The 18,360-nt window shown below is 43.2% G+C and overlaps 1 protein-coding gene across 22 annotated transcripts in view; it reads right to left on the bottom strand.

The window, feature by feature from the left end:
* PAK1 (p21 (RAC1) activated kinase 1) overlaps nt 1-18,360 on the bottom strand; it is a 102,525-nt gene that overhangs the window by 29,798 nt on the left and 54,367 nt on the right. For 20 of the 22 annotated variants that reach the window (XM_069016693.1, XM_069016612.1, XM_069016711.1 and 17 more), the window contains one exon: nt 3,686-3,896. In XM_069016693.1, coding sequence (XP_068872794.1) covers nt 3,686-3,875 — 190 coding nt within the window. In that variant the 5' untranslated portion in view covers nt 3,876-3,896. Of the gene's footprint in view, nt 1-310; nt 3,661-3,685; nt 3,897-9,660; nt 9,694-18,360 lie in introns of those variants that run through there. The other 2 variants (XM_069016757.1, XM_069016778.1) reach the window with 2 other exon arrangements.

Raw genomic sequence — 18,360 nt, 5'->3', positions numbered from 1 at the left:
GAAAGAAAAGGATCAGATGCTCCATTTGGGACACGAAGATGGAACAGATTGTTTTTGATCCCTCTTTCAAACAAAGGGGATGGGGGAAGCTGAGTTGCAGAGGAGCGACAGAGCTGCCAAGGGGAAAAGAGCCATGCTGGAGGAGCCATCCCTGAGAAGGGAGCGAGGAGGAGACAGGAGCAGCTGCTGGTTAGCAGATGGTGAGCATCTGCAGCACAGAGGCCTGCTGCACACAGCAGCAGTGGATGGAAAGCAATAGGCAAAGAAGTGCAGGGAGTGCCATCAGAGGCACCATATTCCATAGGTCTACCTGCAGGATCAGTCCACTTATCCAAGCCAAAGAGTGAGGTGCCATCTCAGCCTAGAAGCCCATTGCTCAGGTGAGGAAGAAGAGGACACCTCTACCAGCGCCGCTGTGCAGGAGTTCCTCACGGACAATGAACACCCACACAGGGTCCAGGGCAGCTGCCACAGCAGAGTTGAACATATTCCTAAAAAAGCTTAAGGGCCTTAAGTCGTTATCCAGAAGTTTTAGGCATTTTTTATTTCTACATTGAGGCAGATCTGACAGATCTAGAAGCCTAAACATTATTAAACCATTAATAACACAATTGCCTCTGTAAGCAGATATTTATGTCATAGCAGGTGGTATAAGGGAAAAAGAACTAAAGAGATAGGCACTCCCAATCTTGCTAAGCACTTAATGTCCCTTTAAAGTGATTGTATTATCCTTGCAATAAGCTTAAAAGACTTGAAGAATCCTAATTTTTAAAAAAAATTAAAAAGAGAAATAATATAATATATTTAAGACAACCTGCCTACCACCACCAAAGGCTTCATTCCCACAAATACCTCACCACCTCCTCATTCATAACCACCCTTTTCAAAGCTGTTACAAGAGCCTCCCATAAATTTTCCTTATGATGCTCTGGCACCTTGAGCTGCTACTGTGAAGCATGATGTCTGACCATGCAGTGAGCCACCCTGAAGCACACTGAGATGAGAAAGGTCTTGACCACTGCTAACATGGAGTAAAGTTCTCCCAGTCACCATGGGAAGGGCTCCTGGTTGCTGCACACTGTCACCTTGTTGGTAAAACCTTGCCTCTGTTTGAAGCTGCAGCTGAGCTCAGCAAAGCTCACAGGAGCTGTGTGCCCCATTCAAGCAAGACTGATATCCTCAATTAGCCACTGATGAGTCCCCTGAGCCCAGGAAAACTCAAAATGTTCCCAAGTCCTGCTGAAAGCAACAAGTCACACAAGCTCTGCTCCGAGTCCTTTGGGCAGGACCCACCCAGTATTAAGCCAACAGGTTTTTTAAGTACCGGGTTTGTGGTTTAGGCTGGGACAGAGGAAATCAGGACTTCAAATTACATCCTGAATTTTGCAGGCAGAGCATGACACCTCCAGAGCCACCTGGCAAGGGGAATAGCTCAATGCAAGTGTGCAAACATGCATGAGGCCCTGGATTTATGCCCCCCGTTTCCCTTACACGACACCTCTGCTCATGCACAGGGGTAGCACAGATTTGCTCAAAATTACTTTCCTCTAACTGAATGGAAACCAACTTCTCTTTTAATTCAGCCAAACAAGCAAGTAACACCCAAATTATTTCAGGCACAAGCCAAAGAGAAGTGTCTGAACACTGAAGAATTTCCCTACGTTTAAGCAGCATGAAGCTCTAGGACTTTAACTCTCATCATAAAAGACTAAAAGAGACTAAAAAGTTTTCTAAGATGGAAATCAACCAATTTGAAGTGAAGGTGATAGTGTTAAAGGAATTTTTCGCTCGACAGGAATTAGAGGACAGAAGCAACCATTCTCATTTGGGCAGGTGTATGGCAACAGAAGGCTCTGCTGGGCTTGGCTAAACAAAAATCTCTCACGTCTCGAAGCATCTGCCATGTTGGCCAATCTTCAGTAAACACAGGCATTTTCAGATCAGTTGCAGTCTGTCTGCTGATTTTACCCAAAACATTCATTTTTCTCCTCGTTCGTAGTTCTCCTTCATAATCCAATTCAAACTAGCATTTCAGGTTCTACTTTTTTACTCTTTTACAAGTTTCAGGTGACTTCTTTGATCTCTGAAACAGTTGATCCCAGAGATTTAAAAACTCCTCTCCCTTAAGTAAGCCAACACAAAAATCCTGCAGCTTTTTTAGGATTCATACTCACAATGGCAAGTTCCAACCGAGATCCAGCAGACTTTTAACATTGAGTTCACAGGTTTCTGGATTGCAGGTTCAAAAACACACATTTGTAAAACAATCCAAAGTTGCCAAAAGTATCAGCTAAGAATAATAATCATCATCATCTTCATCATCATCATAAATACTACAGTATTTTGTAGAAAATGATCCACCACCTTGCTTATTTAAATTAGTGAAGCAATCATTTCAATTAGTCTTTTCACTAATAAAAATTAGGAGGCAGCCTCCCTCCTGAAGTCCAGGGAGTTGAAGATATCTAGCTTTGATTTAGTTGCCCAGTGCTTAGATACCATTGCAATACAGAAAAAAAGCTGATGTATTATGTAGAAGAACTCCAAAAAAATAGGTCAGATATAAAAAGAAACCAGCACATATTAGGGGATGGAGAGATTTTTTTTTCTTGCATCACTTCAAAAGATTCATGAGAGAGAGGTTTTCTAAAATATCCTCATCCTAAAAATTAGAATTTCATGTACAGTTCACAGTTCCTATCTCTTTTTCCATCTGTTACAGTCCCTTGAACATGAAAAAATTCCTTCAGTTCACAAGAAATACGCAAGAATTTTCAGTGACAGATTGTTCTTAAAAGCAAGTAGACAATGCCTGACCCAGACATGAGAACAGAGTAAATGGCCATGAGGTAAAATATGACAGGTCTAGTAGGAGATTGCATGTTAGTCTTGTATATCTCAAATTATTTGCTGTTTAAAACAACAAAACAAGCAAAAGACCTCCCTCTGCTCTCCACCAAAGGAATTGCCAATGACAGCTTTACTGGCCAACTTGTAACTGGCACAAAAATTTGTGATTTTCAAGACCATTATGGACAAGTCAGGCTGGGAAGCAACAGAGATAGTCCCAGAGTTAGTCCCAGTTTTCATGAACACTGTTCTCATAATTTATGGGAAAAGCAAAATAAATTCTAAAATATCTGCAAGAAAGGGGGCCTAAAAGAGACCTGAAGAAGGATTTTGGGATAAGACAAGAGGGAATGGATTCAACACAACAGAGTTCAGGTTTAGATTAGGTATTGGGAAGAAATTCCTCACTCTGAGGGTCTTGAGGCACTGGAACAGGTTGCCCAGAGAAGCTGTGGATGTCCCATCCCTGGAAGTGTTCAAGGCCAGGTTGGATGGGGCTCTAAGCAACCTGGTCTGGTGGAAGATATCCCTACCTTTAACAGGAGAATTGGAACAAGATGATCCCTAAAGTCCCTTTCAACCCAAATAATCCTAGGATTCTATGATCTTATGAAAATAAAGTGAGATGGATTAAATGTGATAGGATTAATCATTAGAAAAAACGTCTCTACAGACTGTACCTTATGTACCCTGAAAAAACCAAGACAGATGTGCAGGAAACAAACACACAAGGTTTTCTAAAACCTCAACCATCACTAAGCATCAAGGGCTTGACTATGTTCAAGCAGAGCAACGTTCAGACAGAAGGTTTATTAAAAGAGATAAAGTACTGTACTTTTATCTCCTGGCAAAATAGATCGGTAAAATCGATCCTTCCTCTTCTTTTCTTCTGGATTGGGAGGCAGAGGTTTTGAGCCATGGTTTAAAGTCCCAGAATCTTTGCTGCCCGATCCAATCATAGTGCTGGTATTTCTCATTGGAGGAGCAGGTGGTTTGTCTTCTGTTTCAACTCCATTGTTAGACATCTTCAGCTGGGGAGGCCGTTACTGGGAATTGGAAAAGAAAACAAATTAGAAGCCCTATTTATTTATTGTAGACTAGAATCACACACTATCAAGTAAATCATTAGCAGGTATTTGCAGACGGACCTGCAACCTCAGTCCAACCATTAACCCAGCACTGCTGTGTTCACCACAAACCATATACCCATATGCCACATCCACAGGCTTTTTGAACACTTCCAGGGATAATGACAGCAACACAAACCCAGCACAACAAATTCTACTCAAGCTCCGAATTTTTTTCTGTTAATAAGACGGTGTTCAAGCATTTGAGTTGCTGATCACTGAGAAAAGCCTATTTCAGGATACAACCACTTCTCAAGCAAACCATGGAGCTGACATGCAGGGTGGGAAGGTAAATATAAGGTAGCAAAGAGTAGGGATGCCTGAGAGGAGCCAACAAGTTGCTGAGTTCGTTAACACCTCTCAGATCCCTGCTAGTTCTCCTAAAAACATGTCAAAAGGTTTGCATCAGTCTCCAGCACAGCACAATACAGAGACTGAAGTTTGTACTCAAAGAGTTTTGATGCAGCCACTCAGGCTCCTTTGCTAAAAAGCTGCTGAGCGGGTTCAGAGGCAGAGGTGGCCGGGAAGCCCTGAGCTGTACCCAAGTCACCTCAGATGCAGTGCCACAGCCCTTGATTGTGCTAAGCCAGCCCTGGCCTTTCTGCAGTAACAGCACACTTCAGGAACAACTCCAACTGCCAGGAAGTTGATTGCATTTTGTTCTGTTGGGAGGGTAAAACAAAACTAGATCCCCAACACACACTTAAATCCATAAGTAAATAATCCCTGCTGTGCAGATTTAAAGACGGAAGCTTGGGAACAGGGTAATAGATTATTCTGCAACAGCTAAACTTGTTCCACCCAAATGAGATCAGCATTGCTCCAGACACAGCCCGGCTGCAGCAAGATCCTTCTGGAAACTGAAATTCATCTACACTATGTTTTCAAAAGTAAGTTGGGAGTTAACTGCTGAATAAAGACCAAAGTGGGAACAGTTTCTGTTTGGGTGGAAAAAGCAATTCAACAGCTTCACCAATTCCACAGGCAGTAAGGGCAGATGTTTTGCTCAGGGAGAATTACAAGGTGGCAGAAAGTCAGAAGCTGTTTGCTCTCTGCAAGTGAGAAGTCTAGTTACAAAGCTGAGAGCACTGCTGACTGCCAAGGAGCCACTTTCCATAGGCTGGACTCAGTGGGACACTGAGTCACACTACAGACAGATCCCACCACCATACCACAGTCCAACGGCCACACAGCACCCAGCCAGCCTCCAAAGTCTTCTTCAGCCAAGCTACTGATCCTCAGTGTAACTGGCAAGATTCAGACCCAGAGCACACTGCTCTTGCTGGTGTGGGGAACTAAGGCAGGCAACCACTGCCCACAGAAGTCACTCAGCAGCAATGCGCCAGATTTTGCCAAGAGCAGGGTTTCCCTGTCGCCTGCCAAGCCATGGCTGGCCTGCAGCTCCACCTCCTCCTCCACTTGATTGATTCCCAGTTTCTTCACACTTGCCCTTAAATGGGAGGGCTGGCAGTGCTGTACACCCTGTAGGGCTTTGGGCGAGTGTTCACACAGGGAATCTTGTAAAAGGACTGACCCCAGCCCCGTTTTCCTCCCAATACAGCTGTGCAATGGAATATTAAATAACAGACTAGCATTTGGGGATTGATTTTAATGGTGGGACAGCTTTGGCATTTGGGAGGGGTGGGGGGGAAATTAGCTGTGCACTTGTCTGGGTGTGTCCTTGCATGTGCCCTGTGCATGTCCCACCACTCATGCTTCAGCCTCATGCCATTCTCAAGTATAAAACAGAACAGAACTAACTGACAGCTGGAGTGCCAGCCATGAAGTGGTTGGTGCAAATGAGTAGTCTCCCTGCCTAAGCAGTGGAAAAAAGTCTAAGCTAAAACCCAACTGATAATTTTGGCAGCCACTGCTGCGCACATACATTGTGAAACACGAAAATACTGAGGCTTTCCTGATGGGCTTTGCACATCACAGTGTCAGTGGCTGGAACTGAACTGGCACAACTAAACCATTTGAAACAACATAAGCAGCAGTGTCCCATAAGAGATGCATTCTCTGCATTGATCTTATTTAACTATGAGAAAGCAAATGCCAGGAAGGTGCTAGGAATATACTGCAAACAGGGAAGCAGAAGGAAAGGGAATGTTAGCAGATCTGCACCTGCCAAACAGACCTCCCCAGGAGTGGCACCGAATTCGCTGCTCTAACACCCTGGTTTACCCCCATGGGGGTTTGAATAAAGGTGCATCCAAAGATTCCCCCACCACCCAGACTGCCTGGAGCTGCAGGCATGGCTGGGATGCAGACTGACTCATTTCTGGGTCCTTCTCCCACTGAGCAGAGGTCAGTAGGTGAGAATTGGTGCTTCTCACCTGCTGCCAAAGGCACGAAACTAAGCAGGAGACAGAGTAAAGTTTACTAAGTTGGGGAATGGATGCAAACATCAGACTGAAACAGAGCACTATGTGGCTCCGGGCTGAAGAAAAAGTGAGAAGAGGAATTAAAAAAAAAAAAAAAAGCCAATTACAGGCAGAGGTTGGCCTAGTGCTGGGGGAAAGCAAAAAACCCCAAACAAAGACTCTAAGAAAAATCTCTGGATGTCAAGCATCCTCCCGCTCAGTTCCACCAGCGCAAAACCCCAGGGACATCTGCTCTCAGTTTCTTCAATACAAGAAAGTTTTTCAAAATCCCTCAGTCAGAAAGGATAGTGCTCACATGAATTACTGTTTTACCGCAGGGACAGAAACTGGCAGTACAAGCTTTTGTTTATCTTACATGATTCCCTGAATGAGCAAGTAACTGCTGAGAAGTTACATAGTTTTACAAACAATATTGTTTCACACCTATTTGATAACTGCAACTTTGCTGTAGGCAAAGCCTATAGTACACCCTCTCATTTTCCCTCCATCACTCAAGCTCCCAGACCTTTCTCTTCATCAAAGTCTTACGTTTTGAGTTACATGAGCTGTTTGGAGATGGCAGAGTGAGAGAAATCCACTGATCCACAAAACTAAGAGACTGATTCCACAGAAGTTGTCCCCTGTAATAGCAGCACTAGAGGGTTCCCAAAAGCCTTGTGCCACTATATAAAAGGGAAACCAAAAACCTGCTTAAGTGAATCCTCCCACTGCAATACAGAGGTCAAATGCAACATCATTATACTTGCAACTTCCATAGGCTTCAAAGTAGGCAGATGAAACCCTGTCCTGACAGAATTATACCCCCAGTCAGAGCTGAGAGCTCAGAGCCATGCCAAGTAGTTACAGAGGTAGCCATCTCCCTCACTGCAGCCCAGCTGGCTGTGCAAATTCTCTTCTTCCTAAAATAATCTCCTGCCAATTCACATGTAAGCAGGCTTTAAACAAACCCCCTCGTGTAGGCGCTGCTCAGATTCAGAGCGCCAGGCAATCGCTTCCCCAGCCAGCAGAACATCAGCGCTAGGCCGCTGAAATGAGTCACTCTGCTTGGCACAATCCCTTCCAACAGGAATGCAAAGCATCACTGCACTGAGTTATTTCCTTCTTCACACCAGCACAACTTTGCCTTGAGAAATCCATCTTAGGTTTCCACTGCGTGATTAGGTGAACAGTGGAAGCAATGAAACAGCACATGAACTTTTCAACCAGAGTCAGATGAGGGAATACGTTTTAGCTGCAGACACAATTATTCTCAACTATTGTATCTATTAAAACACCAGCACTCAAACCAAACCCCGTAGACACCACTAGGAAGGCATAGCCGTGATGTAGGACTATTGTTTCTGCAGACATTTGGGAGCACTGGAAGTTCAAGTTGTTTCAGCACACAGTAATCAGGAGAAATTTTATTGCATACTGCAATCTGTGACTGCTGTAGTCAAGTTATGGTTGCCTTCAATGCACCCCTGTCCCTCCCCATCAACTTCTGCAGCCCTTTAGCTACATAACATTGCCCCAGCCTCAACAGAGTCAAACAGCAAACCTGACAAACTCTCCTTTTACACCTACAAAACACTTCTGCATTCAGGAAAGAGACAGACAGAAGACAGAACATGCAGCAAGCAGAAGTACTGAACAGAAGACAGCATCTACAGGTGCCAAGAGTGGCATCCAAGAGCTCAGAGTACATTCACACATGCAAAGATCCATACAGGTCTGCTGATCGTTGTTAAGAAGCTATAACACAAAAGACAATTACAGAATCATTAAGGAAAAAGACCTCTAAGAACATCAAGTCTGAGCATTAACCCAGCACCACTGTCTTAACCACTAAATCACACTCTCAAGTGCCACATCTAAATGCCTTGTGAATCATGCAGTTTATGCCTAAACTACAGACATAAACTGTAGTACAGGCACAGCCTCCTGAGACATTCACCTAGCAGAGTGGGACCCAGAGGTAGGTGGGACATTCTGACCCTACTGTAGCACACACACAAGCAGAAAAAAAAAAAAAAGAGAGAACAAAGACCCTCTATGTATGTCATTTTTCTTCCACTTAAGTACATCATTTCAAACCTGCTGCTCCATGCTGAACTCTAAGTTTCTATCAAGCTGCTTGTGTTCTCTTTGCATTCCTTAGCAAGACAGACAGATGACTGACTGCTAAAACAGAAAGCAATTAAAAAGTCAGAAAGGCTGAAACCTACGCTACAGTAGATGCCATACAGATAACTACGTCCAATGCATACTAATTGCAGGAGTCAACATGAAAACTCATAAAAGAGCTATCTATAATTCATGCAGTCTGGCAAGAGAGTAGCTGTAAGTTACTCACTACAACTTACAGATGAATAAACTATATCAAACAAGACAGGGAGGAGGAAGATGCTCAGCAACTGCTCTTCCCTCTCTGCCTACTACCAGAAGGAAATCACATTTTTCCAAGACAGTAGTATTCTGTTGTTGACAGGGTGAGGAAAAGGTGTCTTGCCCACAAAAAAAAGAGAGAGATTCTTAACCTTTAATTGAGTTGATCTTGATCAGAACAAGTGTTTTACCTCTGCACCAGTATCCCTGCATCCTTCCACCCCATGGCTAGAAATTGCTTGTGCACACACAGTTGAAATCTCCTCCTCCCTCGCACTGCCCTGGTGAGAAAGAGCACAGACATGCTGTGCCCTGCTCTGCTCAAACACATTGCAAGCTGCAGATTCCCTCCCTGTGTGTCACGCTTCCATGCAAATCCCATCCGAAAAAGCAACATCAGACTTTACCAGCTGGGTTTCGACACAGTATGAAAAGACAGCCATTCGTTTTTCATTACTTTACGTGGGACTAAGTCTCAAACACCAGTCTCGCACTGAAGGAAAGGCACCCCACACATTCCACCTGAAAAAGAGGCAAGAGGTGTCCTCTTCCTCCACCCGACAGCAGATGGGACCTGGAACACATGCTGTCGCAAAAAAGGCAGCTGCAACACACACCCCGAGGGAGGACAGACTGATCACCGAATTTAGAGATGATTAAAAAAACCCTTAGAAACTGTAGCATGGAGCTGTCTCCCCAACCAGTTACTGCACATCTGAGCTCTTTGCAAGTGTGCCAATTAAACCAAAAAAGCCAAGGACCAGCAAAGCACCAGCACAGACCCGGCATTTACATGTGAACTACAACAAAAACAAAACAAAAAGAAAAACAAACAACAAAAAAACTCCCAACAAACTAAACAACAGGTTGGCATAAAGTTCAAATAAATAATTACAAAACAGCAGTGTTTGCTGATGTCTTTTAGAACTTACCTGTTAGACCCCTGCAGGTGCTGCCAACACCTAAAGATGCAGATGAAATCACTAAATTAAATGAAGGAATAATCACTCAACATCAGTATACACGTAGAAGAGAATGCATCCACTGCTACAGCATGGATGGGCGGGTGTGAGGAGGGGGAAGGGAGACTCTCTCATGGCAGATGGCCAACTACAAGTTGCAGTCTTGCTCCACTGCCAGCATTATTTCCATAGTGCCAGACATGAAGGATCACTGACCACTTACAAGTCAACAGGAAAAGCTGGACAATTCCATGGCTTGGAATTTTAAAAGCCAAAAGTCTGGATGGTCCTTTCTAAAAAAGCCTTTAATTCAACCCCAACAGTTTAGGCTTTTAAAGGCAAGAACTGCCAGGTGGGATTCCCTAGCGCAGATTTTGCAGGAGGACATGGACATCACTGCAGCGGGCAGGAGAGCTGCAAAATCTCTCCCTGGGCAGATATCCATGCTAACCCATCCTACTGCACAGATACGCTTCTAAAGAAGAACAGACTAATTATAACCACTCGATTCCTAGCAACAGAGTTCTCCTTTCATTCAAGTTAAGGAAGCTTCTTTCTGTTTTGTTTGAAAGAATCGAGGCCCAGTGTTCACCGGCTTCCACAGTGTGGGCCCATGCATGACCACTGCGACAGCAACCCAGGCGCACTGAGGGTGTCAGAGGTGCTGAGGCAGGTCAGGCCCTTTCCACCACATTAGGCTTGAATCCAAAGCCACAGAGAGGCAATGCCAGCTTAAATTGCCGTGTTTAGACTTGGCTTCAGCTGTTGCACAAATAACTGGCAGTGTCAAACAATAACCATTTCACAATCAATGCCAGCTATGCCCAAGTACCTGGAACACGTGATGAACTGCCCTTACTTGTGCTCCAGTACTCAAGCTTGGAGAACTGCAGAGGTCATCTCTGGCTGATCCCATCTCTGGGCAGCAGCCTCCTCCATTTTGATCAAGCATTTACCCACTTCTAACAGTGCTTTTAAACAGCCCTAGAAAAATAAATTGCATCTATTTTCAAGGAGAAAAAAAAAATCCAAGCTGAGACAGAAAGAACCAAGAGAATCATTTTTAAAAGCTCTCAGCCCACAAATCATCCTCCTTGTTTCCTCATCTCCAGAAGTGCTGCCTCCCCTCCCTCAGCTACATGCCTGAACAAGCAAGTTCGCTGTTGCAGATGTCAGGACAGGCTCCCTTTTCCAGCACAGCACAGAGCAGCCTTGGCTCTGGTTCTGCTTTTGCTCGCAGGAGGGCAGGGCTTCAACCACACAAGTCAAAGTAGTCACTGGAGTCGGAGCTTGCTAAGCAGGGTGGGAAAAATAAAGGCCTCTTATGTTAAAGCATACCCCAAAGCCCATATAAGCAGGTTTCCTGGAGGAAATCTGTGTTCCAGAGGAAATGACTAGATGCAGCATAAAGAGAATATATTAATGCACACAGTTAAACCCACCCCCACTACTCTGTGCCTAAGTTACTTGGCTCAGAGTCCTAACTACACATTAGCAGCAACAGCAACTGAGAGCAGCCGAATCATTAATCATTCTTCCATTCAAAAGTTTCCAATCCAGAAGATGGACACAGAGCACAGGGCTCAGAATTAAGCCCTGCTATCCCCTAATGTGGAATAATTCCGTACAACGTATTCACACTTTAAATACACGTACACATTTGCAAAACCTGCACCTTTTTAAATGGAGAGATCTGTCATTTTAGCAATGGAGGTGGGGGTAAAAATATATGTAAGAAAATGAGAACATTGTCAGATCACGTCAACAACGTACCATAGGCACAGAGGACACTGCAATACAGTGGTTATCAAAAAGCCACAGTATGTAAATAGATGAAAATTTACATGAATCTGTAAAAGCTGAGTTTTTTCTGAGGTGAAGAAACACCAAGACAGAGAACTGCAAGGAGGGAACCAACATTCTTAAGAGCCAAACTCATTCAACTCCTTTGTCGCTGGGAAAGTAAAGAGCAAGAAGACAACCCAATTATCGTTAGTGAATGAAACCATCCAAGACCCTCAATTAGACTGAGGGGAAAATGCCACAACAGTTCAGTGCTAATTGGAAATGCAAACATTTATCATCAGAGTAGTGCTTGCTCCTGTGTATAGCTCCATTGTGTTCACTGCAGCTAATGACAGTAGGAAGCCCAGTGCTCCACAGCATTTATGTAATGACTGGTGAAGCTGTCACATTCCCTCAATTGCTAGCCAGGATTTTCATACTGGCAATAGTTTTCAATTAAATAAAATCACAAAGATTGGTTCCGTTTCATGTTGCTCTGTTAAAAGTTCTGGTTTTTCAAAGCTGGGGAAAGAAGGAGAATGAATAGTTCTCCAAAGACAGGATAAGCTCTGCAGCAAATACGAGGTTTTTGTAGACAAATTGAATTTAGAGACAAGGAAAGCACCACCAAATACCCAGCACTGCAAGAGCTAATTTAGTGTGAGTAAAGACAAGCAATTTGAGCACTGCACATAAATCTGCTTCACGTTTGCAATGATGACTTCTTCAAGTGTGATACATTAAATGCTCTAAGAGCAGTTCACTTACAAGGCAAAATGAAAAAGCCAAAGGTGGCTTAGGGTTTCTCCCCTAATTAAACTTTCACTGTAGAGTCTTCTTCGCTGCAAGAACATCTGCTCTGTGTTTATAGTTGTATGTTATCTAGCAAAACTCCCTATTCTACCTGCTTTATGATTCCAGAACATACAGGAGGAACCATAGTGGGAGGGTCTCACATCCCTAGCTTCCTTACTTGTACCAAATGCACTGCAGAGCATTAACTAGTCCATTAAGAATCATCATCGTTTAATTTAATGAGCAGCAGTTTGTTTTTAGGAAGCACCATCAAGCCTTTTATCACATCATTTACTCAGATTCCAATCATACTTACTGTATGTCAGTAGAGAAAAGAGAGCTCTATAGGACTGGCACAAAGGAACTGCTGTTTCTGCAATATATTACAACCAAGTCTGCATTAGTGCTCAGTTAAATAAAGCCCATGAGCCAAGTGAACTATTTTTACTCCACTGAACAAAAGGAAATATAACAACATCACTTATTACAGTGGCAGGCCCATTTTAAGGCACTATGTAATTAGGAGTAGGAGTTAATTATAAGACTAGATATAGCAGGCAAGGTTTTCCTCAACATCTTTGAGCAAGGTTTTTCTGGGGCATGGATCTTCTTACCCTCTGTTCTTGCTACAATGACCTAAGCAACTTTAAGTAGGATGCATGGATCTTCACTGCTACCTATTTAAAACGCATTCTTTCTCAAGAAGCAGCAACACTGCAGCCATAAAACCCAACCCAGAGGAGACTGACTGAGCTCCCATTCACAGCCCTGTCAGCATCTGAAGCAAGTGACTTGCTTATTTCCATCCAATTCCCAGTGGACAAGCATCTACATCATACAATTAGCAACAATATGAACTGCAAATTCAGCAGAATTGGGATTTCACTGATGGATGGTTTGCCAGTATGCATGTTTTATTCATCTCAAGACTGCTTTGTCAGGTAGTTGTATGTCCTCTGTGTACTTAAAATGCTAAAAATCATTTTATGGTCATTACTGAGCAGACAAGAAGCTCTATAGACAATGTTGTACCTTTCCTAAGTGGTAGCCAAAACTCACCAGATTTCCAAAATGAAGACAACGACCAAAGACAGATGCTCTAGGAAATTGTATGAGTTAAGGCATTTTGTTCATTACAGCATTCCCTCCCACTGCTCTAAGGCACCTTGCTCAAGTCCTACAGCTACTTCCTCCTAAGGTCATCAGCATAAGAATTAGCCTCCCTAGGAGAGCACAGCATGCAGGAAGTCCAGGTGCAGTTTTCTGACCACCCTTCCCTAATTTCAACAATTAAGATTCAAGTATGTTCACAGCACACTGTCACTGAGATATGGTACCTACCCACAACCCCAGAGCTTCCTCAGTGTCCAGGCACACAAACCCAGCACCCACCTCAGGTTACCTGACCACACTCCCTCTCTCCCATCCAAGGCGAGGGAGTATAAAATGATACTTTAAATTCTGTAACTAGCACACCATAATTTCACCCCTCACCTTTACAGTAACAACTCTGTTTGCTAAAAAACTCCAGATACAAACAGGGCAGTCCATTTTGGAAACGGCTATGTTACTGCTCTCAAGAACTCCCCGGTTTGGTCCCTGGGCACACCCAGGAGCAATGCATGGGGGTGCACTTCCCAAACCAATTTTTCTTTCATGCCATTTACACTTGTCTCATGTAAGTGCTCCCTTCCTCTTTAGTAACAATAACATTCATACACACATTGTGGCACAACCTGCACTAACTCCACCTTTGCTGTTCTTACACTCCTTGCAGAGGAATCCAGTGAAGTAAAATACACTTGCTGTGGGAAAGGAGATCCTTCAAATCAATGCACAACAGAGCATGACCTGACGATGGCTTTAAGTGAACTGTCTCCTTTGCAAGTATGAGGTTGCATCTTCCACTCTTTCCAGTTGTTTCTTTCGGCCCAAGATTTCATAGAATCATAGAAAAGGCTTGGGTTGGAAGGGACCTTAAAAAAAAAAAATCAACTAATTCCAGCCCCCCTGCTGTGTGCAGCAATTCCTCCCAGTAGATCAGGTTGCTTAGGGCCCCATCCAACTTTTTGTTTCATTCCTGGTTATTCTTGTACTGCTGGTATTTGCAGGTGCTGATTCACAGCCTCCCAACATACGCACGTTTGGCTGCTTTTATTTTTAAGAAAAGTCTCTTCAGGCTGGAAATAACTCTTGTTTTCCTGTGAACACTCATCAATGTACATCTAGTTTTATCTGAGGAGCCTAAATATTCTATTTTGACAAAAGTTTCAAAGTTTTGTCAGTCTCTCTTGTTCTATTAAAATGTTATAAAACAGACATCTAGACTTGTGGCCTGCTACTTTGTAAGGTCCCTTATAGCTTTAAAAATAGAAACTGGATTTGAGCCTAGTATATATTCTTTAAACTTCCAACATGGTTTGGATTTACATTCCCCACAGGTGAAACTTCCCCAAACGGTTTCAATTCGTAAAGATAATTAAAAACTTGCAAAAAATTAATGCTTTATTTCTGACAAAATTTAACCAAGATATCTTAAATGGAAGTAGCCAAATCCCAAATAATGACTTTTTTTAATCGGCTCTCAAAAAGTAGTCCTAAGAAAATAAGCCCATAATTCTGTCATTTTAGTATCTTATATGTTGCCAGCAGATAGCTTCCATTTTAGATCTGAGATGATGTATTGTCTCCAACCCCTTCTCCACTGGCTCCTAACCCTTTTCTTCCCCATGGAGCATCAGTACTCTACAGGGTATTTCCCTGGAGATTCGTTAACTGCTTCTTCCTCAAAGGCTGAGATTATTGGCATTTTTCTCAGACACATTTCTAGCCATTTAAAAGACCTGTCAGGACAGAGAAATAAATACATACCAAAAAATAGCAATTCATCATTCTCTCTGTCAAGACATCATAGGTAAAGGGAAGACCTAAGTTTTGGCTGATGCCTTTAAAGACCATTTTCTATCTTGCATGACTGTAAATCATTTACATAGCATTCCACACCCTCTTTTAATGCCAGTATCCTAAGGGAGAGGGTGGATTAGAATATTGGTATCTTTAATTTAGGAGGCAATTAGACCAACAATAACAAACCAGAGCTTTATGTATGCTCAAAACAATCTAGTTAAAATTCTATTTTAATTAAAAATCAGTCAAATAACCCCATTATGCCAAGAATTGCTTTAGGCATGGTTCCAATCTAGCACATCTTTTTATTTAGTATTTTAGTTCCACACAGAGAAAGTGATTGAAATAACACTGTAGACTACCAGAGTGGTCCTTTCTGTACAGCAAGTTCCTCTTCCAGTTAGAGAGCTTGGGAAGATACAGAAATAAATGTTCCAATGTCAGTCAGCCACTTGGTAAGCCACTAAATAACAGAAACAAAAAGAAACCTGCTAAAATAAAAGCAGCCTACATCTCAGGCAGAGTAAAGGGATTCTCCACCTCTGCTCTGTGAGACCCCACCTGGAGTGCTGCATCCAGCTCTGGGGACCTCAGCATAAGAGGGATGTCGACCTAAACATAGTTATCCTCAAGTGACAAAGTACTAAAAAGAAAAGCAGTTGTAAAAAGTTAGAAAGCACAACAGACAGCTCTAAATTAATATAATTTGGTATTGCACATTGCCCACTTACTTCTGTAAGTATTCATACACTGGATCTTGTTTCTATTAACTAGAATTATATTAAATTATAAAATAAATAAACCTATTCCCCAGAGACATATAAACAAGGTTGTTGCCCAGATCCGTGTTGCCCTCATGCACATCAACCACTACCACTCCCAATACTGAAATATACTAGGGAATTAAACAAGAAAAGAAAATGAAGACATTTCTTGAGGACATTTTCTCTTCCAAGACACTTGTGGGAGGAAGGGCCCAGTACCTTAGCAAAGGTTAGCCTCACCAATTCCCTCCAGGCTTGTGCTGAAGAAAGGAGAGATTCAAGGCCTTGCAGTTCCAGAAATAGAAATCCTCCTTTACAGACATTTTATTCTACCAGGTCAACACACAGAAGACAGTGGTGGGTCCCCAGACATATCTTCACCACTCTTTATCCTGCTGAGCCTTCCAGTCTGCTAAACTCAACCTTCCAATGCCTCTGGCTTCTTGGGAAGTAGAGAAACTCCTGAAGCACCTGGACTATTGTCACATTATTTATTTTTAGCATTTGAGCATAGAAGTCCAAGGAACTGGTGGGTAGAACCAGATTTTGCTCATCTTGGTGTTTTGTACTAAGACTAAGCTTCATCTGTGAAGCCCTATTGCCTCTCCGAATATCATTGGGAAATAAGGCAGGATGGTTTTGGGGTGGTGAATGTGTACATGATTATGAAAAATTGGGAAGATATTCCTTATTACAGGCTTTCCACAGCCTTAATCTTTGAGAAAGTCTGCCTGAAGAGACAAAAGTGCTCTTCTTGCTGCCAGGACAGGGGGGTAGACCCAGAGCAGCCTCCATGAATGTGTAACAGTGGTGGGCAAGTGACCTTTACACTCCAAAACAAAATCATTACAAAGCAGCGAGGTCTTAGATTTGACAAATTTTTACAGGACAGTCAGGAAGCCAGAGCAACTTGGCTGTGCATGCCTGCACGATTAAACACAGCCATCCAACACCATGCCGGGGTCCTGCAGGATCAAGATCACCGCTGGGCTGCAGCCTGGTGGTCACTAGAGCCAAAGGCCATCCCACCTACACACACAAACCCAGAGTGGAATACTGCAGCATGAGTCTGCAGGACCATATGGCAAGAGCACCTCTGAAGACAGAATCAGGCAGCCCTGTGAGGAGCAAGCTGACAGAAGAGGTAATATTTGCTTTGAACCTTTTCCGTGTCATTGGTGCTTGCGCTAATTATGATAACCAACAGCTGCAGTCACTCTGATGGGAGGGCTGAACAGAAGTGACACAGCTGTCAACTCCATTCAAAGAACTAAATCCTTAAAAGTCCATCATTTTGGGGACAGAACAGAATCCATACAGCAAGATGCACAGGATTGCAGCTTTTTTAGGGCAGAAAGCTTCAGAGAGCAAGTACAGCTGACGCAGATGTTAAAAAGCGTGTTTGCCTGTTTCTCAGGGGGATTTAAACAGCAGGTGAGTGGGGCTGGTCTGTGGGACACGACCCTTTTTTATTTCAGCTATTTAGATGCAAATTGTTCCCCCTCCCTCCCCCTCTCAACACCATCTGTTAGCCCAGAGGTTTAGACTGTGCCTAGGATGTAGTTTTTGGGGGAGGGAGATATAGATAAAGCACTGAGAGAATTTCAGTTGATGCCTCTATTTCCTCTAGGGCACAGTTTTGGAGAGAAAAAGAAAAATCACTTTGCAATACTATAAAATAAAAATAGGATTCTTCTCTCGTTCTACTGCACTTTTTTTTACTGACCCCATGGATTTCCTACCCTAGAAAGCATTCCTTGTCCAGCTTTTGGCCATCAAGCCACATTATATAGTGACATTTACAGCAGGTTGCTATGGTGTTAGCCAAGAGCATGAGCTGGTATTGCATGAAGTATCAGAGATTCAAGGAATTAAAGTCCTAAATAATAATAATGAAGTCCTTTACTACAAGGCACAGTATTTAACATTCTTTTAGTGCTAGTGAAGCTGCCTCATCTCTGTCTAACTTTCCCACATGAACAGCAATGTACTTTCAAGTACTGTTGAGAGATTTGATTCATTAAACACCTCACACAAGGCTCTCGATTCTTTATAAAGGAAAGATCATAGGTGTCAGCAGAGTCCACTTTCAGTAAGCTCAAAGATTATATAGTATTGGGATTGGTGGCTGACAGACCAAGTGGGCGTGCTGCCACTCAGAGGGATGTGGACAGTCTGGAGAAATGGGCCAACACCAACCTTTGCAGTTCAAAAAAGGAAGATGCAAAGCCCTGCTGCTCAGGAGCACAGACTGGGAGCCAACAGGCAGAAAGGAAGCAGAAAAAGCAGAGAAAGACCTGAGATCCCTGGTGGACATCAGGTTGATCATGAACCTCCAAAGCACCTCTGTAGCAAACAAGGTCAACAGCATCTGGGCTGCAATGGAAAAACAACTGCCAGGAAGTCAAGGGAGGGGATC

Source organism: Aphelocoma coerulescens, chromosome 1 (assembly GCF_041296385.1).
Source record: "Aphelocoma coerulescens isolate FSJ_1873_10779 chromosome 1, UR_Acoe_1.0, whole genome shotgun sequence".
Lineage (NCBI taxonomy): Eukaryota > Metazoa > Chordata > Aves > Passeriformes > Corvidae > Aphelocoma > Aphelocoma coerulescens.
The sequence above is the reverse complement of the archived record's forward strand: the minus strand, read 5'-3'. Positions and strand labels throughout refer to the sequence as shown.